At 35.4% G+C, this 27662-nt stretch overlaps 2 protein-coding genes and 1 long non-coding RNA gene across 4 annotated transcripts in view; 1 reads left to right on the plus strand and 2 right to left on the minus strand.

Moving 5' to 3' along the window:
- Positions 1 to 12542, plus strand: part of zgc:63882 — a 15792-nt gene extending 3250 nt beyond the window's left edge. Inside the window, exons 2-8 of one of the 2 annotated variants that reach the window (NM_200402.2) lie at positions 692 to 842; positions 920 to 965; positions 1056 to 1135; positions 3779 to 3851; positions 4915 to 4991; positions 6335 to 6463; positions 10622 to 12542. In NM_200402.2, the coding sequence (NP_956696.2) occupies positions 692 to 842; positions 920 to 965; positions 1056 to 1135; positions 3779 to 3851; positions 4915 to 4991; positions 6335 to 6463; positions 10622 to 10889 (824 nt within the window). In that variant the 3' untranslated portion in view covers positions 10890 to 12542. The remainder of the gene's footprint in view (positions 1 to 691; positions 843 to 919; positions 966 to 1055; positions 1136 to 3778; positions 3852 to 4914; positions 4992 to 6334; positions 6464 to 10621) is intronic. The other variant, XM_087238956.1, reaches the window with a different exon arrangement.
- Positions 1125 to 6177, minus strand: LOC147836986 (uncharacterized). The gene is made up of 3 exons (XR_015478132.1): positions 5866 to 6177; positions 4728 to 5219; positions 1125 to 4301 (listed from the first exon to the last, which is right to left on the minus strand). It is a non-coding gene; the product is annotated as an uncharacterized LOC147836986 (long non-coding RNA).
- On the minus strand, positions 12486 to 26660 carry arf1 (ARF GTPase 1). Its single transcript, NM_201452.2, has 5 exons — positions 26577 to 26660; positions 22892 to 23062; positions 20715 to 20825; positions 20428 to 20552; positions 12486 to 17087 (listed from the first exon to the last, which is right to left on the minus strand). The coding sequence occupies exons 2-5, from the start codon at positions 23034 to 23036 to the stop codon at positions 16926 to 16928; spliced, it is 543 nt and encodes a 180-aa protein (NP_958860.1). The 5' UTR covers positions 23037 to 23062; positions 26577 to 26660; the 3' UTR covers positions 12486 to 16925.
- Between the last annotated feature and the right edge of the window lie 1002 nt (positions 26661 to 27662).

Here is a 27662-nt window from a genome sequence, read left to right on the forward strand (position 1 = left end):
TTTTTTGGGCCTGAATATGTGGTTGTGTGAAGGTTGTTATATTTTAATTTAGTTAAATGTTTGTATATTTTAAATATGCTTATATTAATATAAAAATTTATACAGAAAAACATATGCTGGATAAGTTGGCGGTTCATTCCGCTGTGTCGACCCAGATTAATAAAGTGACTAAACCGAAAATAAAATAAATGAATGAATGAAAAGCATATTTTGCAAAGTATATATTATACATAAACACACACACACACACACACACACACACACACACACACACACACACACACACACACACTCACACTCACACACTCACACTCACACACTCACACACACACACACCTTTTTTCATTAATTTCCCTGCGGCTTAGTCCCTTTATTCGTCAGGGGTCCCCACAGTAGAATGAACCGCCAACTTATCCAGCATATGTTTTACACAGCGGATGCCCTTCCAGCTGCAACCCAGTACTGGGAAACATCCACACACACACTCATCCACACACATAGACTATGGCCTATTTAGTTAATTTAATTCACCTATAGCACATGTGTTTGGACTGTGAGGGAAACCGGAGCACCCGGAGGAAACCCACGCCAACACAGGAAGAACATGAGACACAGCTTTAATTTTATAGTTTCATTTTTAGTTAACTGTGTAACCTTGGTTTATTCACCCTACTTGTGTTCATATTTTCAGGGAACTCCCTCATGGCACCGGTTGGACGGTGGCAGAAAGGCAAGGATTTGACCTGGTATGCTAAAGATAAGAAGAGTGGTAAAGCTCTGACTAAAGAGCAGGAGATGGAGGCTGTACGCGAGGCAGAGCATGAGGCCATGCTGGCAGCACTGTAAGTCGGATCCATTGATCAGGATAATGCTGAATAAAAACGACTATACGTTTCAATATGTTTTTTATCTGTTCTAGAGGTCATAAAACCATCAAGAGGCAGCCAACTGGACTCACTAAAGAGGTTTGTAAACATCCAGGCCAGGATATTTTAGTGATTTGCACCATTGCCGGTAGTATTTATTTTATTGATATTTTTACATGACATCTGCAGGATCTAGCAGACGTGTGCAGGAGGGAAGGAGAGGGCGAGGAGCGGGACGTAGACAGGGTTTCTGGACTCGGAAGCTCCAGGTAAAATTTAGTTTAAAAAATAATAATTTTGTCTTTATTTGCCTATATACAGGGTTCTTACGGGTGCTGGAAATCTTGGAAAATGCTTGATTTTTAATAGTGTTTTCAAGGTTTGAAAAGTGCTTGGATTTTGGACAAAGTGCTTGAACCTGCTTGAATTTGCAGGGCTTGAAATTGTGCCTGTTTTGGTTGCATATGCATACAATTTTGTCTATGTGACCTCAAAATATATTTGGGAGCATTTGTGCGAGTGCATAAAATGTTGTCTTATGACCAGTTTACATTGCAAAATGTTCAGCACATGCACGCATTTATATGGAGCTAATAATAAGCCAAAACAATCTGATGTTGAATTGTGCTAAATTGAATTATCAACAATTGTAAGTTAATAATACTGATTATGTCCTTTTAGAAATGTTTTTAATTTGTATTTTTTAACTTGATTATTGAACTTCTGAAATTTAAGACAACTTAATTTTTTAAGTCAGATTTTTATAGACATATTTTTAAACCTGAAACGCCAATCCAATCACTGCAAAAAATAGCAATGCACATGAAATATTATGAACGACCGATAATGAAAGTTTGGCACTACACCCAAACAAAATCTGACTGTAAGATCATTTTAAAAGTGTACTTCATCGAATAACTAAACTTTTTAAAATTTATTTTTTAATCATTTTTGCTAAACTATACCAATAAATCTATGCTCTAAAGTGCTCAACAATTTTTAGATTTTTAAAATAGCACAATGGATTTAAATGTGTAAAAGTACCTACAATATAAATAAACGTAATTAACTGTGGTTATTAGCTGCTGGAAAAGCATACAAATGCACCTTGAAAGTGCTTGAAAAGTGCTGTAATTTAAAGTTGGAAAAGGAGTAAGAACCCTGTATATACAGTTAGGTCCCGAAATATTTTGACACAATTCTAACATGTTTGGCTCTATGCACCGACACAATAGATTTGAAATGAAACGAACAAGATGCGCTTTAACTGTCAGCTTAAATTTGAGGGTATTTACATCCAAATCAGGTGAACGCTGTAGGAATAACAACAGTTTCTATATGTGCCTCCCACTTGTTAAGGGTCCAAAAGTAATTGGACAATTGGCTTCTCGGGTGTTTCATGGCCAGTTGTGTGTTATTTCCTCATTATCCCAATTACAATGAGCAGATAAAAGGTCTGGGTTCATTTCAATTGTGCTTTATGCATTTGGAGTCTGTTACTGTCAGCTCTCAAGATGAGATCCAAAGAGCTGTCACTGCCAGTCAAGCAAGCCATCATTAGGCTGACAAGACAAAACAGAGAGATGGCAAAAACATTAGGCGTGACCAAAACAACTGTGTGGAACATTCTTTAAAAGAAAGAGTGCACGAATGAGCTCAGCAACGCCAACAGACCCGGAAGACCACGGAAACAACCGTGATGGATGACTGAAGAATTCTTTCCCTGGTGAGGAAAACACCCTTCACAACAGTTGGCCAGATCAAGAGCACTCTCCAGGAGGCAGGTGTATGTATGTCAGTCAGCAATCAAGAGAAGTCTACACCACAGTCAATAATGAGGGTTCACTACAAGATGTAAATCATTGGTAAGCCTTAAAAACAGGAAGGCCAGATTAGAGTTCTAAAAAAGCCTTCACAGTGCTGGAACAACATCCTATTGACACGGGATCAAGATCATCTTGTACAAGAATGATAGGCAGAGAAGAGTAGGGAGAAGGAAAGGAACTGCTCTTGATCCTAAGCAGTGAAGCATGGTGGTGGTAGTGACATGGCGTGGGCATGTATGGCTGTCAATCGTACTGGTTGTCTTGTATTTATTAATGGTGTGACTGCTGACAAAAGCAGCAGGATCAATTCTGAAGTGTTTCAGGCAATATTATCTGCTCAAATACTTGAGAACTCATTGCAGTGCAGATGGAGAATGACCCAAAGCATACTGCAAAAGCAACTAAGGAGTTTTTGAAGGGAAAGAATGTTACGCAATGGCCAAGTCAATCACCTGATCTGAACCCGATTGAGCATGCATTTCACTTGCTGAAGACAAAACTGAAAGCAAAATGTCCCAAGAACAAGCAGGAACTGAAAACACTTGCTGTAGAGGCCTGGCGGAGTACCACTAGGGATCAAACCCAGCATCTGGTGATGTCCATGCGTTCCAGACTTCAGGCTGTAATTGACTGCAAATGGTAATTATTCTGTCCAGTTACTTTTGGACCCTTATACTGGATTAAGGGACCGTTCACCCAAAAATCCTTTTCTCACCCTTCGTTTGTTTTAAACCTGTTTGACTTTTAAACAAAAAAGAAGATATGCTGAAGAAAGCTGAAAACCTGTAACTTCCATACTATTTGTTTTTCCTACTATGGAAGTCAATGGTCACAGGTTTTGTTCTTTCTTTAAAATATCTTCTTTTGTGTTTAACAAAAAAACGAAGGTTTGAAACCACACTAGGGTGAGTAAGTGGTCATTTTTGTGTGAACTATCCCTTTATGTTCAGTTCATTTGTCATGTGGGATCATGATAATAGCGCTGGAAAACAAGCTTCTGTAGTAACTGGTTAATCTAGATTTACAGCCTGCTTTTGTTTATTAGTAGAATCTTAACAGATGTGAGACTGTAATGTTGTCGATCAGGTCCGGGCCCAGAGGAATGCCGCTGTCTAGGCAGGAAAAAGAGGCTGTCAAAATGGGTTTGCCGGTTTTTACGGTATGTAAAAAAATTCTAATGCTTCTAATTTGATTCTGAGAATGCGTCATGGATTTTAAAGGAAAAGTTCGCCCAAAACAAAAAACAAATTGCTCATTTATTTGCTCATCCTCAAGTGGTTTCAAACCTTTCTGTCTTGTAGAAGATGTTATGAAGAAAGCTGAAAACCGGTAACCATTGACTTCCATAGGAGGAAAAACAAATACTATGGAAGTCAATATTTACCAGGTCTTAAGCATCCTATAAAATCTCTTATTTTGTCTTCAACTGAAGAACAAAAGTCAATTTTGAGTAAAAAAAGTGAGTATAAGACAGAATTTTCAATTTTTGGCTGAACTATCCCTAAATTTGCTTTATTTCTCACTTGATTCTAACAATGTGTCATGGCTTTTAAAAGGACAGTTCGAACAAAAGTGAAAATATCCTCACTATTTACTCCCCAAGTGGTTCCTAACCTTTCTATTTTCTAGGAGATAATATAAAGAAAGATGAAAACCGGTAACCATTGACTTCCATAGCAGGAAAAACAAATGGAAGTCAATGGTTACCGGTTTTCAGCTTTCTTCAAAATATCTTCTTTTGTCTTTAATTAAAGAACGAAAGTTAATCTTGAGTACAAAAGTGAGTAAAAGATGACAGAATTTTCCTTTTTGGGTGAACTACCTTCAAAATGTGCTTTATTTCTAATTTGATTCTGACAATGTGTCATGGCTTTTTAAGGAACAGTTTGACCAAAAATATAAACATTCCTCACTTTTTGCTCATCCTCAAGTGGCTCCCAAAACTTTTATTCTTCAAGAAGATATGAAGAAAGGTAACCGGTAACCATTGACTTCCACAGTAGGAAAAACAAATACTGTGGAAGTCAATGGTTACCGGTTTTCAGCATTCTTCAAAGTATCTTCTTTTGTGTTCACCAGGAGAATGAAAGTCAATTGAGTGAGCAAAAGATGGAATTTAAATTTTTGGGTGAACTATCCCTTTATCTAAACGCATAATTACACTGTCATTAACACTGATCTTGAATCCTTTTTATTAATATTATTTTTTTTTTTTTTTGCAGCATCACAAATCTGACAGATCGCAAGAAGCCAGTCAGAGGCCAGAGGAGGACAGCAAACCTGATAAAGCAGATAAAAGGTATAATGTAGACATCAGGACATCCAGGATCCATAGTATACAGTAGATTTTAAAAATAAAACTTTTATCTGTAGTTTTGTAGAACTGTAGAACTGTAATTTCCATTTTAACATAACGTAAAGTGAATATTGTCAGAGTTTAAAGCCAAAAAGAAAAAAAAAATCATTAAACTCACAAATAAGTGAGTTTTCATCAGGTTGTAGAGTGGCTCACTATAGTATTGGTCGCCTAGCAACCAAAAGTAACAAAGGCAAGCATAATGGAGTCACTCAGGTGTAATGTTTGATGTTTCCATCTCAAAAGCAAAGCAAAATAATCTTATTTCAAAGCGAAAACTAGATTATTTTGTAAATGGTAGCCATTGACATCCATAGTAGAAAAAGCAAATTCTATGCAAGTCAATGGTTACAGGTTTGCAATATGCTTTAAAATAATATCTTCTTAACAGAAAATAAATAACACTCAGACTGGTTTGGAATGAATGAATTGTGAGTAAATGATGAAAGGAAATTACACACAGTGTGTGTGTGTGTGTGTGTATATATATATATATATATATATATATATATATATATATATATATATATATATATATATATATATATATATATATAAAAATATAAATATATATATATAAATATAAATAAATACACACACGCATTGTTATTAATTGTGATCAATAGTAAACAGTAGCTTTAAAGTTTTTTTAAATAAAACTTTTAACAACTTTTAGAGAACTGTAATTTCCATTGTAGCATAATGTGAATTGAATATCGACAAAATTTAAAGCCAAAAAGACAGAAAAAAATCTTTAAACTGACAAATAAGTGAGTTTTCATCAGGTTGTAGAGTGGCTCACTATATTATTGGTCACCTAGCAACCAAAAGTAACAAAGGCAAGCATAATGGAGTCACTCAGGTGTAATGTTTGATGTTTCCATCTCAAAAGCAAAGCAAAATAATCTTATTTCAAAGCGAAAACTAGATTATTTTACTTGTTTTCAGGAAAACACACTTAATATTCACATTATTTCTGAAAAATATGCCTTTTTAAAAATTTGTCAAGAAAATGCTTCAATTTTTAGATATTAATACTAGAAACAATGCAAAAAGCTTTTATTTTTTTTTTTTTTTGCAGTGTAGCATATGAAAGATGTTTGACAACTAGCCTCAGTATTGTCAGTTGGAAAAGCAAATAAAATGCAAGTCAATGGCTACACGTTTGCAACATTCTTCAAAATATCTTCTTTTGTGGGTAACAGAAAAGAAACACTCAAACTGGTTTGGAACAAGTGAAGTGTGAATAAATGACGACAAAATTAAATTAGTGGTATTAATTACAGGTCCGACAGCAAAAAGAAAAACAAAAAGGAAAAGAAGAGCAAGAAGGAGAAAAAGAAAAAGAAAGAGAAAAGGAAGCACAGAAGCAGGAGCGAATCTTCAGATTCCGACTCTGAAATCAACAGTAAAAGGTAAACTGTGTGTATATTTTTATATTGTGTTAGCAAGTTTAAAATAATTCAAAATTTGAATATTTTGTAAATAATGAGTTTTTTTTTAAATACAGTAGGAATGGTGATTTCAAATTGTGCACCTGTGGAGTTTATTCACAAGAGGGCGCTATAACACAGTTGTACTGGTTTAAGTCCACCCCATCTTTTTTATTTTTTTATTTTCTTTCAGTCTTTTAAAGACATACAAGCTTTTCTCAGTATAACAGCTAGGGCTTACAAAAAGTCAAAGATGAGTATGGGTGCAGTAGTTCAAATATTATCCAGAATAAATGATTTATATTACGAGCAGCATGGTGGCGCAGTGGGTAGCACAATCGCCTCACAGCTAGAAGGTCGCTGGTACAAGCCCCGGCTGGGTCAGTTGGGATTTCTGTGTGGATGTTGTTCTCGTCTTGTTGGTGTGGGTTTCCTCTGGGTGCTCCGGTTTCCCCCACAGTCCAAAAACATGCGCTATAGGTGAATTGGGTAAGCTAAATTGTCCATAGTGTATGTATGTGAATGAGAGTGTGTGGGTTTTTCCCAGTGATGGGCAGCTGGAAGGGCATCCACTGCGTAAAACATGCTGGATAAGTTGGCGGTTCCTTCCGCTGTTGTAACCCCAGATTAATGAATGAATGACTTATTTCATGTAATAATTTTAAACAGTAAAAATGACATAGCATCCAAATATTCGCCCAGTTTTTGAACACCAGTTGAAAAGACTTTGAATACATGCTTAAATGAAAATAATGACTTAATTTTAACCCAACATGAACATCAAGTAAATTAAATGGATGTTCTAATTTAAAAACAAATGTTATAAAGGTGAGGGCAGTGTTATTAGCCTTTCTGCGAAATGATTTCTTTTAGATATTTCTGTTTAACTGAGGATTTCAACATATTTTAAACAAGTTTTAATAACTCATTTCTTTTGTTTAACTGTGCCTTTGCGCTTTTATCATCAAAAGCGACCGGACTATAATCGGACAACATTCACACTTGCGCCAAGAACAGTTTGACCAGGCTGTGGATTAGAGCTAATCATATTTTAACCAGTTAAACTCTGCTGCTATTTTGGGATTTCCGCCTGGATTTTGCCTACCCAAATTTAAAAGCTTCCCAAATCCACATGCAGAGATGTAAATGCAATAATTTGGTATAATTTAAAAGAAAACCCTTTGAATTTTCATAAAACACTATTGAAAGTGTTTAAAATATCTGTATATGTTGTCTGTGTTATAATAAGCACCTAATAAAAGAGGCGCTTTTTGTATTTTTTTTTATAAACTCAAATTTGAAAGTGTAGCTTTTAGGTTGTGTGTGGTCTAGCGTGCTGTAAATAATGTTGGTGGTTCCTGCACATGTCTGTAATCATAGGAAAAAAGAAAAAGGTCTCCACCATAATCTATGCAAAAGTTATTGTATTCCAACTGATGAGAGGTGCTGTACAAGCCACAGGGAGCGATCATTGTTTTCATATTTCACTATTCTTTTGTTTGATCAAACATAATTCACTGTGTTTGGAGCACGTTAGACATATAAAAGGATTACTTCATACCTGTCAACATTGGGATGTGAAAATAAAGGATATGCCCACCATAATAAGGGATTCCCCCAACACCCCCCCCCCAAAAGAAAATCCCCAAATTACTAAATATATTCACTTTGAGCTGTTTCATTGTAAAAAAACAGTTAAATGATCAGTAATGTTTTAAAAATTATTATTAACAAAGGAAAAATAAATATATACATTAGCAGCAAATACATTAGCAAACAGTTCAGCTTATTAAAATTAATATTTATTATAATGAAACAGAATCAAGCTGTCAATCTCATTAGCCGTTTCTCCACTGTATAACTTACACATTCTGATTAAAGAGCAACGAATGAATCTCTCATTTATTAAGATTTTTTATTACATTTATTAAGAAGTGTCACTTTTAAAATCTAATGCTATAATGAAGGCATTCATTCCTAACTTTTTATGCTCATTTAAGACTAATTTTGTTGTGTTTGGAAAAAAAAAACCCTCCAAGGGTCCGTTCTTCGTACGTGGATTACTCAGTTAGCTGGATTTGGATATTGACGATTTGACATGATCCAGGATCGTTTCGTTCTTCAAAGCTGATCCGAGAGTTGTTGTCATAGCAACAGTTCTGCTAGGTCAAACCTGATCGGGAGCAGGTTCAATTCATATAAACAGGATTAGATCGGCTCAGTTCAAGCAAAGATAATACAGAAAGTATGTTCCCAATTCTGATATTTTCTTACAGTAGTAGTTATATACACTTGGGAAAATGGTACATATTTTTAAACTATATATATAAAGTTAAAGTCATTAATAAAATAAATAAAGTTATACATTTTAATAAAACGTATGCAATCTGCACTCTCGAAATGAACAAAGACTGCCATCTGGTGGTGCAAAGAGAAAACTTATTGGTATGAACTTTTTAGATCGCTTTAGTACAAATTGTGTGTAATAGAAATGCACAATATGTGACTTTTTTTAAAGCAATAATACATTTATGCAGTCATAAACATGTTTTGATAGTTAATATGCCAGTGATTGATGCTTCATAAAAGTTGCAGACACCTTTACCAATATGAAAACGCTTTTGTAAACAACCAGTTATTCTTTACACCGATTAAAAAACGGCTACTATTATAGAGAAAATCCTTTCTAAATGTAGAACTAAATACATTGATTTGCATTGAAATGCATGATGAATACTCTTGTCTTGACAAATGAAAGTGTAAAGCCTGCAGCTCACAACAAATGTGTAAAGTTATTGCGTCTCATATTAAACAAACCGTTTACTGCTAATTTGATGTAATTTTGCTCACATGGATAATTAAATATTAATCAGATGATGTCATTACGCTGCTGTGCCGTCAGCCAATCGTTGCATTGCTGATCATGATTTCGAGGATCGATAGATCTGTCCTACACAACACACGCAGCGATCTCAGATCAGTTCATCCAGACATTCTAATCTAATTCGCGAACTTGTTTGAAGAACCAAATTAGCGAGAGATCAGTTATCAAGATTAAAAGATCCAGGATCTGCCAAATCATCTTAGATCATTTAAGCGAGGTACGAAGAACGGACCCCAAGATCGACATCCTTATATGTTATTATTATTATTATTATTATTATTAATTATGTGTGTATGTCTGTTTTAACACGCACCCAAAAGCCATTAATCAAAAGGAAATGGAATCGAGCTGTTGTTAATATTTATTTATAAGTGTTTTCATTCCTAAACAAAGCGAAAGCACAGAAGAATCACGTTTTAGAGCAAGGGGCGACCCCTGGTGGTTCGGCGGTATGGGTTGCGCATAGGGAGGCTCCGCAGTTCAGAGAAAGACTAAAAATACGGGACAAATACGGGAAAATACCTTTATGGGATGATAGCAGGATAGAACAGTAAAATACAGGAGAATCCCGGGAAAAACAGGAGGGTTGACAGGTATGGATTACTTATGCACATCACCTCAAAAACAGAGGAGAAATGGCCCTGAAGCGCACAGCATAAGGTGAGAGATGACAGCTGTCTGTGCTATCTGGGGCTGCTTATTGATCATAAATGTATTGTTTTCACTTCTGCGCCATGGAAACACCGCAGTTCATTCGGCAACTGTTTGATATGTGAATATAATTCAGTAAATAAATGCTAGAACCGTATGAGCACCGGCAAGAGCTTTCATTTGAGCTATAACTTGTACATGTGTCATATGAAAATGTAAAATACCCAGCTCGGGTATCCAAAATACTGTGTATTTAAGTGTAAATAACTTTTGTACAGTGGAAGAAAAACCAAAGTGATGCATATGTGCATAAAATATAGATTCTACACTTTCAAACGACACCACTTAAGGCAATGCTAGCCCTTTAAATCTTCAAGCGAAAGTCGATGACGTCACGCAGAGTTGGTAAAATAATTCTTATTAAATTTCTTAGACAGAACTGTCATTTCGAGCTTTGATTAGGCACCGTCCCTTTAAACAAACATTGTGAAACTGCTATGCAAATAAATCCATGTGACCAATTTGAATTCAGTTTTGACAAGTATCTCGTAAGCCTGCAACAGCACCAGACTTCTCAAGCTTGCCAGGAATAAATGATTGTCTAGGTGTGTTTTTGTGCTCTCCTTCAGGCGGAGAAAAGATCCCCGGGACCACCACAGTCCTAATCCATCAAGGAGCAGTCAGAGTGGAGCCGGGGCCCGTGACAGGCATTCAGGAGGGGGGCCAAAGGCCGAGCGCAGGACCCCGACCCCCCCTCCACAGCGCCACCGCCGCCGACACGACACCGACTCATCCTCTGAGGGACACAGCGCAGGGCGGCGGACCCTTAAACAAACTCACCGGCGGCGCCATGATAGCAGCTCAGACCACTGATGCCCGTTTCTATCCCGTTTTTCAGACTCAAACCAGTCACGGAGAGCAGATATACTGTCAACACATTTATCTGGATGCAGTCCAGCTGAATATACTACAAGTGTACACACTGTACTTTGCTGCATGTGCATTTAAAGGGGTTAGTTCACTCAAAAATGTATATTTGCTAACTTTCAAGTTGTTATAAGATTCTTTTTTCAGTTAAACACAAAAGAAGATATTTCGAAGAATGTTGGAAATCTGTAACCATTGTTATTCTTAGTGTTTGTTTTCTCTAGTCAATGGTTACTTAAGATACTGTCTTTTTAATTGGTGAATCTCAGAAAATCTGTCAAAAACATCTGCGTCTCCGGTCAAATTTATTTATTTTTGGATATTAAAATTACAACCCTACCTATTTAAATTAAGTTTACTTAAGTTATAAGGAATTTCTAATTATATCTTGGGGATAGTTTACTCACCAATTGAAATCTCACCCCTTATTCAAGAAACCCTCACTTGTTAAGTTTCTTCAGTTAAACACAAAAGAAGATATTTTGAAAAATGTTGGAAATCTGTAACCATTGAAGTTCATAAGATTTGTTTTTTTAGTTAATGCTTACAGCTTTCTTCAAAATATATTTTAAGCTCAACTAATAAAGAAACTCATAAAGGTTTGTAATGTCTGAAGAGTGAGTACATGTTCAACTTTAGGGGAACTGTCTCTTTAATTGGTGAAATCTGTCCAAAACAAATGTTCATTGAATTTTGAAACTGAAGCTTATTTTAGGCTATTAAAATTGATTATCCTACCTAATAATAATAATAATAATAATAACTCAAAGTTCTAATTAAATAAGTTTTAATAAGTTCTGTAAGATAAACGGTTAAAAGTGCTGATGATTGTGATGGTAAGTGTTGTATTGTCGTCTCTCAGGTTGTATCTCAGCTTAAATGAGCTTTTTAAATAAACAAATAAAAAACAAAGCAGCTGCTTGCCATCACGACAGCAATAAGATCCAATGAACAGCCGATCGCTTTCAATCCAAAATGGCGTCTGTTGCTGTTGCATTTGAACGTTCTATTGAGTGTCGCCTCTTGGACATTCTAAGCTCTTTGCTTCAGTCGAACACAAAAGAAGATATTTTGAAAAATGCTGGTTGACTCCTCTTCCATAGTATTTGTTTTACCCAAATCAATGGTTTTCATTAAACTGCATTTTTCTAAATATCTTCTTTAGCGTTTGACAGAAGAAAAAAAATATGTGGACATTTTCATTTTTGAATGAACTATCCCTTTAAAGCATACAAAATCAAATAGTTACAATGAAAATATTGAGGTAAACATTACACCTTTTTCATCAGTATTATTCATTCATTCAACTCTAGTCCCTTTATTAATCAGGGGTCGCCACAGCTGAGTGAACCACCAACTTATGCAGCATATGTTTTACTCAGCAGATGCCCTTCTCAGCTGCAACCCATCACTGGGAAAGTCAATATAATTACAAAATACAAATAAAATAATTATACAGAATATAACTCCCCCACCCTTTTTATAATTGGAGTTGAAATGTAACGGACGTGTTTTTGGAGAAAGAAAGGGAGAAAAATATGATTACACGATGACTTTTTATTGTATATTTTGCTGAAATAAACCAGTTTTTTTCCAACATGTCGTACCCTGCGTTGTTCAGTACCTGCCCTCGACACCTTCCCACATTGTCTTCTCCATCTAATTTGTTCTCGTTTTTCCTGACTGCTGGAATGTGCTCCTGTCGCTGTAATAGAGCGGACTGTTTGCATTCGCATTGAGTGCCTGTGAAAGGCGGCATTCTGTTGGCTGGCACCTGGGGCCGTGCGAGAAAAGAGCAAAAAGCGCAGACAAAAGACAAGTGCAAAAATCCAGGCCCAGGGATGTGCCCGAGCGCCACACACAAACCCCAAGCCGCTGGAGCAGCAGGAGTGGGCTGAACAAAAGCCACCCTGTAAGAGAGCCAGCGAAAAAAGGGGAGCAACACCCCTCCTTTTCCCACCATCGTGCCTTCCCTGCCATGTATTACTGGCTTGGCTGCATTATCCATGGCAGCCTAATCGGGCCAAAGGAACGTTGTCCTAGATTGCTTTTCCCTCCCCCTTGTTGGGTCGAAGCCCCGGCGCCTGGTGACCCCGCAGGCCCAGCCGATCCTATTTGTCACTTATTAGAGTGCCAAGGAGGGCTTTTGAGAACTGGAGGGCATTTTGGTGGTAAACTAATGACATACTGGTTATTAATCAGACATTATCGGTTATATCGGTCACTATAAAATCAAAGACCCGTAGCCGGCATGGTGAAAGGGGACATCTTTTCCTCCTTTTGCTGTTATTCCAATCATTTTGTATTCAAATAGATGGTGATTTATTGATATATCGGTCATTAATCGAATATTATCGGTTATATCGGTCACTATGAAATCAAAGACAAGTAGTCGGCCTGGTAAAAGGGGTCTTCATTTTGTTTTTGCAGTTATTAACATCATTTCGTAATCAAATTGGTGGTAAACTAATGATATAACGGTTATTATCGGTATTTATTGGACATTATCGGTTATATCGGTCACTATGAAATCAAAGATATGTAGTTAGCCTGGTAAAAGGGGTCTTCATTTTCTTGTTTTAGCAGTTATTTTGTATTCAAATTGGTGGTGAATTAATGATATATCGGTTATTATTGGACATTATCGGTTATATCGGTCATTGAAATCAAAGACCGGTAGTCCGACTGATAACAGGGGTCTTCATTTTATTGTTTTGCAGTTATTCCCATCATTTTGTAATTATTATTGGTGGTGAATCAATGTAATATCAATCATTATCGGTTATATTAGTCACTATGGGATCAAAGACCTGTAGTCGGCCTCCTTGATGTGGTCTTCATTTTCTCATTTTGCAGTTTAGTGGTAAATTAGTGGTAAATTAAGGATATATTGGTCATTAATTGGACATTATCGGTTATATCGGTCACTATTTCATCAAAGACCGGTAGTCAGCCTGGTAAAAGGGGTCTTCATTTTCTCCTTTTGCAGTTATTCCCATCATTTTGTATTCAAATTGGTGGTGAATTAATAATATATCGGTCATTATTGTACATTATCGGTTATATCGGTCACTATAGAATCAAAGACCCATAGTCCGCCTGGTGAAAGGGGTCTTCATTTACTAGTTTTTGCAATTATTCTAATCATTTTGTGCTTGTTAACCTTTGTATTCAGACTGGTGTTAAATGAATGATACATCAGGGTCATTATCGGTTACTATAAAATCTAAATTAATGCTGTATGTTTTAAATAAAAGTTTTATAAATACTCTTATGAGCTTCTTGTTTTAAATGTAAAATTTTAAATGAAAAAAATATTAAATGCCAGTGTGCACAGTACACATTGTTAAAAAAATAAACCAAGTAAAAATAACTGCTTTGCTGATCAGCAAAATGGTCGTACATTTGTATATTTATTTAGGTATGATCACCATAATCAATTACCTCCAAAAAATAATAATAATTTCAAGTGTGCATTGGAATAACAAGAGCACAACAGTAATCCAGTTATACTAATATATTTAATAACAGTGCATTTCTGTCAAAATTTAAAAAAACAAATACATAGGTTACAAGTCACACTATAAAACATTTTGCTAAGATTCACATAGTTTCGACCCCCCAAGTAATCAGTGTCTACCAAACCAGGTTAATTGAGAAAGAAAGAAGAGAAAAATAGAGATAAATAATAAGTTGTTTTTAAACATCGCCTATACAGTGACCATGTAAAAGGTTGTTCATCTCAAACAGGTCTCTAAGGACCGCAAAGGCACTAGGGCTACACCTATACAATTATTAATGATATTAATATGCCAACATTCTCCAGATATACTTAGTTGTGCGTCTGCTTGGATTTAAAGGGGACCTATTATGCTCATTTTTACAAGACGTAAAACAAGAGTATGTAAATTTTCAGCTCAAAATATCACATTGTTAATGTTTTACAACTCATTGAAACTGTCCCTTTTAGGGTTAAGATCCTAATTGTGCCATTTTGGTGACTGTCGCTTTAAACTTAAATGAGATTGCACTCTTTAAATAAGGGCGGGGCTACAAACGCCTACGTGTCAGCATAGTTGCAGATTCAAAACGTAAATGGCAGACGGCTGCTTCTCACTCAGGGCTGTCTATTCAAATAAGGAATAGATGGTTACTAGTGGGCAGGGCTTTTCCTCTCTGATGACACGTACACAAAAGGAGGATCATTTTGTATTCAATTTAGTGGTAAATTAACTATACATTGGTCATTAATTGGACATTATCGGTTATATCAGTCACTCTAGTCAGCCTGTAGAAAGGGATATTAATTTTCCTGTTTTGCAGTCATTCCCATCATCTTGTATTGAAATTAGTGGTGAATAGTAATATGTCAGTCATTATTGGACAATATCGGTTATATCGGTCAATTTGACATCAAAGACCTGTAGTCTGCCTAGTAAAAGGGATCTTAATTTTCTCATTTTTGTAGTTATTCCAATAATTCATTCAAATTAGTGGGGAATTAATGATATATCGGTATTTATCGGTTGTATCGGTCACTATGAAATCAAAGATCTGTATTCAGCCTGGTAAAATGGGTCTTCATTTTCTCGTTTTGCAGTAATTACCATCATTTTGTATTTAAATTAGTCGTGAATTAATGATATATCTGCCATTAATTGGACATTATCGGTTATATCGGTCACTATGGAATCAAAGACCTGTAGCCAGCCAAGTGAAAGGGGTCTTCACTTTCTAATTTTTGCAGTTATGCCCATTATTTTGTGTTTATTAACCTTAGTACTCAAAACTGGTGCTGAATTAATGATTTATCAGTCATTATCGGTTACTATGAAAACAAAGAGCTGTAGCCGGCCTGGTGAAAGAGGACATCTTATTGTCATTTTGCAGTTATTTTCATCATTTTGGGAGAATGTCAATCAAAGTATTTCTGCAGGCTGTTTTTTTTATTAAGTGTGATTATAAAAAATACAATTAATTCATTTTATCATTAGAAGCTGGTTATATTCACACACTGCTGCCACACAAACCCCTTATAAAAGTGATTTTTGCATGATAGGTCCCCTTTAGGACTTAAAAACTACTGACTTTGTTAGACATTATGTTAACGTGTGCTTAAAGAGACAGTTCACTCAAAACTTTAACACTTACATCATCATTCACTTGATGTTTGAGTTCCTTTTTCCGTTGAACACAATAGAAGATATTTAGAAAAATGTTAAGTAAAAGGGAACCACTGATATGCATAGTATTTGTTTTACCTACTATGGAAGTAAATGGTTGTAACATTCTACAAAATATCTACTTTTGGTGATTAAATGTCTTTTTTTTTGCATGAACTATCTCTTTAAATGAGGTTAATGTTGTTCATCTTGATTTTAAGTCCAGAATACAAAGTTAAAAGTAACACTTGAACAGAGAGTGTCAACACAACATATTTAATTCTGGGTACGCTTGTTTTTCTAACCGACTGAAACGAAATAAAAACAAAACAGTCCGGGTGTCATTTCACGACACTCAAAGTATCACGACAGTAAAGCTAGAGGTCACGTCAGCCTTGGCTGCGAAGACAGTGTGATTCGTTTTGGTTTTTCCTCCTCGAAACCGAACCGTAATATGTGCAGGTAGTGTCCGTAATGTAATCGGTTCATTCAAGACCAACGAAACAGCCTTGTTTTACAGTACAACTAACAGAGCGAGTCTTATGAAAGAGCACAATAAAATAATACACGGGAGTTTCCAACAACAAATGGAGGAGAAAATGGAAAATACAGAACGATGGACTAAATCTAGTTTGCATAATGGTGCTCAAAAGCTGCCTCACAACAAAAACTATTTACACTAAACAGACGAGGACGTTTTCTTCCGTGAAGCGTGTTTGAAATGAGCACAGCTTCCAGCACCGTTTGTTTTTAGAAAGGAGCAAATAAAAGCGAGTGTTGAGAGAATATCAGACTAGGGAACAGCAGTGGAGTGAGGTCATCATTTCTGGTTTTTCAGCTGATTGGACAACCAGTCGAGTCCTTCATAGAGGCCGTCGCCGCTTGTGGCACACGTGGCCTGAATGTACCAGTTTCTGTGCCGGAGTGAGTGCAGACCCAGCTTGTCCGTGATTTCGGCGGCGTTCATGGCGTTCGGCAGGTCCTGCGGGACAAAGACCATGTTACATACTGTTGAAGTCAAAATGATTAGCCCTCCTGTGAATTATTGATGTTCAAATGATGTTTAACAAAGAAAGGAATTGGTCGTAGCATTTCCTATAATATTTTTTCCCCCTGGAGAAAGTCGTATTCTTTTATTTCAAAACCATTTTGAGGACAATATTATTAGCTCCCGTAAGGAATAGTTTCGATCATCTACTTAAACCATCATTATTATAAAGGTGTCTCAAAAATAAACAAGCAATAATATATCCTACAAAAATAAGACTTATTATACTATAGGAATAAGAATGACTAAATTCTAGGAATGACTAAATTGAGGAATAACTGCGCATTCTGTGCATTAGAATAATCCTTTTATTTACTTTACTTGATGAAGACTTAATGATGGCGTAATGATGACATATTTATTTTTAGCTGCATAAGGATTAAATAAAAATAGTGCAGGGCTCGACAATAAGGACTGCCCGATGGTCCGGGGCCAGCGTACGAGACACTCTAGACAGTGAACAGTATGGTTACTGGCCCAATCGGGCCAGTGCTGCCTTGTCACTAAAGTTTAATTTGTAAAAAGTAATAATAATAATAATAATAAAAAAAATTTATTGCTTTATTCTAAATCTTTAGGTAACGTTTTGGTCTGTCAAAATGTGTGGTTAGGATGACCATTCGACAAGCTTTTTAAGAAAAAGGAACCACCCCATTCACCACGCTGGCTACAGGCCTGTCATCTGTGTACCGAATAAGATGTGTGAGTTTACATTTCCCTAAAAAATGTAATGTATTTGACACAAGTCGAGGCAACCTAGTTAAATCTGCATATGTGCAGGATTTATATCCATTTAGAGGAAACACATTTAGGGCCCTATCATACACCCGGCGCAATGTGGCGCAAGGCGTGATGCAATTGTTGTTTGCTAGTTTCAGCTTGGCGCAAAAGTCGTTTTGACATTTTGCGCTACGCTGTTTAAATAGCAAATGCATTTGCGCTCATTTGTGCGCCCATAGGCGTTCTGGTCAAAAAAAGCAGGCGTGTTTTGGCGCGTTGCTATTTTAAGAAACTGTAATAGTCTTTTCTTTAGACCAGAACAAACCCGGCTAAAGTCTGGCGCAGAGTGCGCCTAGCTTACACACTGCTTAATACACAAGATGTGGAGCAATACACAAATATCTTTACATATAAAAAAGAATTAAAATATTAAGGATATATATAGGATATAATAAGGATATATACAGGATGTAAATATAAAGGATTAAAATATTACAACACATTAATTTCTAGCCTACATGAATTTAAAAACCACTGCCTTGAATTCTCACCTCGGGAGGCTTTTTCAGTTCATTCAATTTGCTTTTGTATAATGTTATTATTATTAGCAGTATTATTTATTATATCCATATTTATATTTGTTTTATTAAAAACAAGCTTAGATTTGTCCACCTGTCAGGTTTTAGACCATATGGGGCACAGCATGTGTTTTAGGATATAACTCAGTTTTTTGAACACACTTCATTATTATTGATTATTTATTAGTTTGCTGGAAATTAGAACTGAATTTAGAAATAGTTTTGAAACAAATCTTTGCGCTTAACAAACGAAATTAATTATTTACAGGCTAATTGATGTCTGTGCGTAAAGGTTTTCCGATCCACGAGAGCAAAAGCGAAAGTGAACTTACTTTACGTCCTGTAAATAGCAAATGTGCTTATGGCGCGACGCAGCTGGCTCTTAAAGGGAATGGGAGATGAAACTCTGATTGGTTTATTCTCAAAACACACCTATAACTCATTAAGAAAATAAACTCAACCCTTTAAATCATGCGCCACGGCGCAAAGCGGATTTTTCCATCCTTATATTAGCAAAAATACATTGACACGCCCTGAAAGTGTTTGCGCCCTGCGTTTTGCGCTCTGCACATGGACCGTCAAAATAGAGCCCTTATAGTCGAAATCAGAATTATTAGCCCTCCTAAATTATTAGCCTCCCTGTATATTTTTCCTTCAATTTCTGTTTAACCGCGAGAATATATTTTTTAACACATTTAACACATTTCTAAACATAATAGTTTTAATAACTCATCTCTAATAACTGATTTATTTTCTCTGACATGATGACAGCACATAATATTTGACTAGATATTCTTCAAGACACTGTATTTAGCTTAAAGTGACATTTAAAAGCTTAACTAGGTTAATTAGGTTAAAGTTAGGCAAGTAATTGTAACACAGTGGTTTGTTCTGGAGACAATACAAAACAAATATTGCTTAAGGGGGCAAATAATATAGACCGTAAAATGGGTTTAAAACAATTAAAAACTGCTTTTATTCTAGCTGAAATAAAACAAATAGGACTTTTTCCCAGAAGAACAAATATCAGAGGAAATACTGTGAAAAATGGCTGAATCTGTTAAAAATCATTTGGGAAATATTTAAAAAAGAAAAAAAATAAGGGTTACGGATAAATAAAATAAAATAAGGGTTAAATAAGGAAACGGATAAAGTACCCAAGTGTAAACAGGCTTGACAATAGCCCCTTTCACACAGTGATACCGGTAAATATCTGGAAAATTTCCGGAACGACTTTACCGGTAAATTCAAAAAAGCGCTGTTCACACAGGCGAGGACGTTACGGAATTATTCCGGAAAAGAGCATTCACACATCCATTCCAAAATACCGGTAAATTCTGACATCATTCACCACAAATGAGCTTTAAACGGCTGTGCTTGTATTTGTAAACATTTGACTAAATTACAAACTCTGTGGATGATCAATATTGTGAACAACTTTCGCAGGATCACTTTCGCATGTCGAGATCTTCCTAATATGTGCGTGTGCAGGCGCTCACAGGCTGTTTCAAAGGCACACGCAAAGCTTGAAGGTAAACAAACAACGGCTTATCATAAGCATCTCATCGATGATTATTTACACAGTTGGCATAAAGAAGAACATATAAACGTGATCTGACTAACTTCTAGCAGCTAAATGTGTCTGGAAAAATATTCAAAGGTTTTTATTCTCACAAACCGCGCGGACGTAAATGCGTCTGACTGTTGTGATTGGCTAAAACAGACGTCTCACGTCAGCACGTTCTAGACGTGCACGCGCTTATTACGGGAATCTTCCTTCTGCATTCACACAGCGCAGCATTCCGGCAAATTGCCGGTAATGTTACAACTTCTCTTTCCGGAAAATAGCCAGAACGAATTTACCGGTATTTTCAAAAAGGACCTGTTCACACATACAACCTTTCCGGAAAATTGCCGGCAATTTTCCGGAAAGGTCTGTATGTGTGAAAGGGGCTATTGAGTTAAGCTGTCAGTACCTGTTTGTTGGCAAACACCAGCAGAACTGCTTCTCTGAGCTCATCCTCAGCCAACATCCTCATCAGCTCCTCTCGCGCCTCATTCACACGCTCACGGTCATTACTGTCAACCACAAAGATCAGACCTGAAAACAGAAAAGCAGAATTCAAATGAACTCAAATATGCGGATACTTGTGTCCACCATGAAATAGTAAATAAAAAGGTATATTGTGACTTTTTAAATTGTGACCTTGAAGCACAAAAAACAATCTTATGTGAAGTCTTTATGCTGGAAAACACTGGTTACCTTGTGTGTTCTGGAAATAATGACGCCACAATGGTCGAATCTTATCTTGACCGCCGACGTCCCAAACTGTAAAACTAATATTCTTGTACTCCACTGTTTCAACATTAAAACCTTGAAGACAAAAGAAAAATGTAATCCATATGTGGCCATATATCTCCATTTCAGGTGCTGCTGATGAGAAGTACTACCAGGGCTTGACATTAACTTTTTTGATCACCAGCCACTGTGGCTAGAAGATTTCCAACATTACTAGCCACTCGCCATTTTCACTAGCCACACTTTTATATATTTTACATGCATAAATTTGACTTTGACATGCTAAATGACTTGATTTAGATGTTGTGTTATGTCCACAACATGCCTCCTCATTCATTTCACTTCTTGTGTGTGTTGTGTATGAGCTTGCTCAGTGTGCAGGAGCAAATGGGTTGTCGCAATGCAATCGGTTTTTATTTCACATGACTTTTTACGGCTCATAATTAAGGATTTACCAAATTTATCTCTGACCACACCAAATAAGTATTTCTTAGCCACAATTTTTAATGTGTCAAAAGAAGGAAAATATAGCTGTATAGGTGCACTTTTGAATTAAACAAAACTTTTCTTTAAAAAAAAAAGACCCATTACATTTATAAAAGAAGTATTGCCATGTATCTAAAATATGCACAGTAATCTAAAAGTCCCAGATCAGCAGTTAACTACAAACAATAAAATAAACGGGGAGTAATCTCCCATTAAAGCAATGTTATTGTGAAAAAATATAGTTTAAACATATTAACAAAAATAACTAAGCAAAAGAAAGCAGGCGAAACATACCGTGTGAGATAATGAAAGGATGATCACACACAGGGTTAATATAGGCCGGTTAATCTGTTCAAACAATAATTAAAATTAAAGCAGAAACAAAAGAATGTTTTTTTTTTTAATCGTGAGCTCTCGAAAGCAGCAGGACTGTGGCTGCACGATCATCACTCTTTGTCCAGTCTATTTCAAAGGGAACAGATCAAACCAGTTGTGCTTCCTCTAGGCATGGGATTCGCGCAAGTAAACGGGAGCGCGCACGCTTTTTGATGCTGCGTTCATACCAGACACGGAACGCGCGTTAAGCGTGAGTGATTTACATGTTAAGTCAATGCAAACGCGCGAATAGACATCATGCGGCGCGATACACGCGAATGGCGTGGCGCGAATTACGCAAATTGCGCGAATTGAGCATTTTGCGCCATTGACGTGCTTTTCGCGCGAATTGAGCGTTTTGCGCGATTGACACGCTATTTGCACGAAACGCTCAAGTTCGAAAATCTGAACTTCAGCGGACATTCGCACCGCGTTAACCAATCAGAAGCTTGCTCTTGTGGGGGCGTGATTGTAACGTAGAACCTATTGATGGTGTCCCGGGGGAAATCCTCCAGGCAACACCGCCAACAAGTCATCAAACTGGGCTTGGCTCAGTCAAGAAGCACCGCTGAGAGCCTCTGTCATCCAGGTTCAGTTTCTGGAGGAGTTTATTTCACAGAGCTGTTTGCACCTCTGAAAGGATGTAGTGGACTCCTAAACGTATCGACGCTGATTTTCAGCCTTCATAAAGCACATAAACACTGTTATTTTCTTCATAAAATCTATGTTAGCCATTTAGCAATGAAGCTAGAGTCACCGGGCAGACAGAAGCCCTGCCCATCACGCGAACCCAAGTCTGTTTTGAAGTGAATTTGACACGTGAATGAAACAGATTTGACGCGCGAATGAAGCGGGGTTTGACGCCCGAATGAAGCGAGTAACCTCAAATGTTCACGTGGCAATTTACGTGCGAATAGCTAAATTTATCCGTGCGTTTCGCTTCTGGTGTGAACACAGCATAACATCACGCATCACATCACCTGTGCGAGCGAGTGATCATTTTTTCGTTCTGTATTTACCTTCATTTTTTGCTGTTTTGCTCGCGCGAACACAGTTATTTTTGTCAGACGTGCTGCTTCTCGATTCTTAGATCACATTTACATGAATATCAGCCCATGCTTATAGTCGAACCATGCTTTTAAGAAAACTACAATTTAAAAATGATTTCCAACCTGCCAAAATGGCTAGTGGAGGTGTCTGTCTAACCCGCCAGAGCTGAAATCTACCCGCATTTGGCGGGTGTTAATGTAAAGCCCTGTGTACTACTATTATTAACCTACCGATTGTTGGGATGGTGGTCACAATTTCCCCCAACTTTAATTTATACAGAATCGTCGTCTTCCCTGCTGCGTCGAGTCCCACCATAAGAATTCTCATCTCCTTCTTGCCGAAGACTTTAAAGAGGTTTGCGAATATGTTTCCCATCTTCGTCAGACGCCTTGTTCACACCACTGAAACCAAAACAAACAAAAGGCTGATTGAAATGAGTCATACTCCAACAGAATCACACGCAAACTGCCTGAGCATAAATATAAAACACATAAAAATGTGTGAAAAAAGTTAATATATTGATGACAAATCATACCCAATTCACCAAATAAGTCAAAGAACTGAATATTTAAAGGAATAGTTCACCCAGAAAATTAAGATTTACTTTGTTGAACACAAAATACGACATTTTGAAGAAGGCCGAAAACCTGTAACCATTGACATGCATACTATAAATATCGATGGTTACGGATTTCCAACATTTTTCAAGATATCTTTTTCTTATGTGTTCAACAGAAGAAAGAAACTCAAACAGGTTGTGAAATAGTAAAGGGTGAGAAAATTATTATAGAATTTTCATTTTTGGGTGAACTGTCCCTTTAAGAACACCAGGAAAACCTACACATGATGACAGATGTTAAAGTCAGAAATTATAATAAAGTCTGACAGTGTTAAAAGGACAACATTACAAAAAAAAACCCATTTAAAGGACCATATATATTCGATCTCTTTATTAGTTTATATTACTCCAGCATAATATTCAAAGTTGCGTTCAACAGATATAACACATTTACGGATCATACAAGTTATTATTTATGGAATGAAATGAACTGACGTCACCATTGATTACTCACCATCAAGCAGTTCCACACATTAATTAATTTGTTTCTTCTGTTGAACACAAAATATGACATTTAGAGGAAAGCTGAAAACCTGTAACCATTGACATCCATAGGAAAAACCCATACTATGAAAGTCAATGGTTACCGGTTTCCAACATTTTTCTAAATATCTTCTCATGTGTTTAACAGAAGAAAGAAACTCAAACAGGTTTCAAACAAGTAAAAGGTGACTAAAATGATGACAGAATTGTCATTTTTGGGTGAACTGTCCCTTTAAGAAAACCAGGAAAAGCCTCACATGATAACAGATATTAAAGTCAAAACGAATAAATTATTTTAATAATAAAACTAATTTAACACGACAGCTTGGACAAGCATTTAAAAAATAAAAGTAAACAATAATAAAGTCTGACGGTGTTAAGACAACATCACAAAAAATTTTATCACTTTATTAAAATTAACATTAAAACTCTGTTAAACACACAAGAAGATATTTTGTAAAATGTTGTAAACCGGAAACCATCGATTTTCATAGTAAGTGTTTTCCTATGGATGTCAATGGTTACAGGTTTTCAGCTTTCTTCTAAATGTCATATTTTGTGTTCAACAGAAGAAACAAATTCATAAATGTGTGGAACTGCTTGATTGTGATTAACAAATGGTGACATTAGTTAATTTCACTCTATAAATAATAATAACTCGTGTGATCCGTAAATGTGTTATATTAGTTAATCACAACAATAAATATTATGCCAGAGTAAAATAAACTAAAAATGCGAAACTTCTGGAGAGTTTTAACGTAAAATTTAATAAAGAGATACAAAACAACATTTGAAAAAAAAAAGCTGAAAACCTGTAACTATTGACATCCATAGGAAAAGCACATACTATAGAGGTCAGTGGTTACCAGTTTCCAACATTTTTCTAAATATCTTCTTGTGTGTTTAACAGTTTTAACTTTAAATTTATTAAAGCAATAAAATATATATGGTTATTTAAGTTAAGATGTTTTATGTTGTCCTCATAACACGTCAGACTTTATTATTGTTTATTCTTAGTTATAAATGCTTGTCCAAGCTGTCGAGTTAGATTAGTTTTATTAATAAAATAATTTATTCGTTTTGACTTTAACATCTGTTATCATGTGAGGCTTTTCATGGTTTTCTTAAAGGGACAGTTCACCCTAACATGAAAATTCTGTCATCCATTTAGTCACCTTTTACTTGTTTAAAACCTGTTTGAGGTTCTTTCTTCTGTTAAACAAACAAGAAGGTATCTTAAAAAAAATGTTGGAAACCGGTAACCATTGACTTTTACAGTATGTGTTTTCCTATGCATATCAATGGTTACAGGTTTTCAGCTTTCTTTAAAATGTCATATTTTGTGTTTTGTGTTCTATAAATAATAACACATTTACGGATCACACAAGTTGAACGCAGCTTTAAATATTATGCCGGAGTAATATAAAATAAAAACATGAAACCTCTGGAGAGTTTAAACGTAAAAATTAATAAAGAGATTAAAAATATATATATTTGTTTAAGTTGGAATGTTTTAGTAATGTTATCCTCTTAACACCGTCAGACTTTATTATTGTTTATTTTTAATTAAAATGCTTGTCCAAGCTGTCGAGTTAGATTAGTTTTATTATTAAGATAATTTATTCGTTTTTACTTTAACATCTGTTATCATGTGTAGCCTTTCCAGGTTTTCTTAAAGAGACAGTTTACACAAAAATGAAAATCATCATCGTTTTAGTCACCTTTTACGTGTTTAACACCTGTTTGAATTCTTTCTTCTGTTAAACAAACAAGAAGATATCTTGAAAAATGTTGGAAACCAGTAACCATCGATATTTATAGTATGTGTTTTCCTATACATATCAATGGTTACAAGTTTTCAGCTTTCTTATAAATGTCATATTTTGTGTTTACCAGAAGAAACAAATTCATAAATGTGTGGAGCTATTTGATGGAGAGTAATTAATGGTGACTTCATTTAACTTTACTCTATAAATAATAACATGTGTGATCCATAAATGTGTTATATTTGTTATATACAACTTTATGTAAAATAAAGTTAAGTAAAATAAACTAACAACGCAAAACTTCTGGAGAGTTTAAACGTAAAATTTAATAAGGAGGTAAAATATGACATTTAGAAGAAAGCTAAAAACGTGTAACCATTGACATCCATAGGAAAAACACATACTAGGGAAGTCGATGATTACCAGTTTTCAACATTTTTCTAAATATCTTCTTGTGTGTTTAACAGAGTTTAACTTTAAATTTAATAAAGCAATAAAATATAGTTATTTAAGTTAGGATGTGTTATGTTTTCCTCTTAACACCTTCAGATTTTATTATTATTTATTTTTATTTTTAAATGCTTGTCCAAGCTGTCCTGTTAGATAAGTTTTATTATTAAAATATTTTATTAATTTTGACTTTAACATCTGTTATCATGTGTGGCTTTTCTGGTTTTCTTAAAGGGAAAACCACGCTTTATTAAATTATAATATAATAATTAACGTTAAAACTCTCCGGAAATTTCGCGTTTTTAGTTTATATTACTCCGGCATAGTATTTAAAGTTTTGTTTAACAAATATACCCCATTTACAGATCACACAAGTTATTATTTAAAGAGTAAAATTAACTGAAGTCCCCATACTGCTGTTTCCTTTGTCACAAACACATCATTAATTCAGTTTAACTACGAATATATCGCACGCCTTCCGTTTTAATCACGGACAACATTTCGCGAATATTCGGCAACTGTTTCCATAGAGCAAATACGTCTAATAAAGAGTAAAAGTAGAAAATTGATGAGTTAAAAAAACAAAACAAAACTCACAGTTCCAAGTTTCCTCCTTAAGTTCGAGGCGTTTCCTCCCTCAAGATGGCGGGTTTCCGGCCACGTCAGCACGTATTGCATCACTTCCGTCGAGAAGGTGATAAGAGCGGAGAACTCTGTGGGTCAGGTTTAGTATTGCAGGTAAAGTTATTTTAACGTGTCTTTCAAGTAATTAAAATGTCTGTATCGTAAATATTTACATATTAATCACTTAATATTGTAAATGACGATTTAAACTTTCTGTTTAAGTTATTAAAATTAACTGTATTGCAATTGTTTAGATAACTTAATAGACTTAATATTGTATTATTATCATCTCAAAAGTATCCAAATGATCAAATAAACGAATATAATAACGATTGTTTAGCACGACAAGACAGATAATGTTCGATAAAAAATGATTGTGTGTGTTTGTGTATGGAAAATATCAAGAGAGCATCTGAATTTCCTCAGTTTATATAGATTATTTACTTAATGTGTTATTCTATTTGTTATTATTTAACAGTAATATTATTTTTTAAGTTGTATTCTATGACATTTAATCCATTGTTCAAATAAAATAGTGTCATTTAGAGCAAAACCAGACATTTGCTATTATTACAGTGTGATTTAATGAGGTTTAAAGCAGTGTGTGATTTATACATTGACGATCGGGGGACAACTAGTTTTTCGGATGTAGTTTGATAATACCTGCTTCAGTGAAGCATATTTGTGAATGTTTTTAAATGACATCTAATAATAAGTGTTATTTAGAGCTAAACCAATCCAGACATTTGTTATTACAGTGTTATTTCAACAAATATTGGTATTGTGTTGTCTATAATGAATGTAAACTATATAAAATGCCTCAAATCACAGTTAATTCTGTGTAATTTTACACAAAAACTTAGGTTTAAACTGTGTGAATTGCACATTGACGATCGGGGGTCAACTTTTTTGGTAGTAGTTTGGCAATACATGCTTCAGTGAAGCAAATTAGTGAATATATTTAAATGACATGTAATAATTAGAGTCATTTAGAGCGAAAATAATCCAGACATTTGTTATTACAGTGTTATTTCAACAAATATTTGTATTGTGTTGTCT

This window comes from Danio rerio, chromosome 2 (assembly GCF_052040795.2).
Source record: "Danio rerio strain M-AB ecotype USA chromosome 2, GRCz13ab, whole genome shotgun sequence".
In the NCBI taxonomy this organism is placed as follows: Eukaryota; Metazoa; Chordata; class Actinopteri; order Cypriniformes; family Danionidae; genus Danio; species Danio rerio.

Bases quoted from the DNA above. Each gene is read 5' to 3' on its own strand.
- arf1 (NM_201452.2), bottom strand. From the start codon at position 23,036: ATGGGAAACATATTCGCAAACCTCTTTAAAGTCTTCGGCAAGAAGGAG. The intron at 20,826-22,891 runs GTAGGTTAATAA...TTTGTCTTCAAG, and splicing joins GACCACCATCCCAACAATCG to GTTTTAATGTTGAAACAGTG. The intron at 20,553-20,714 runs GTAACCAGTGTT...TTCTGTTTTCAG, and splicing joins TTATTTCCAGAACACACAAG to GTCTGATCTTTGTGGTTGAC.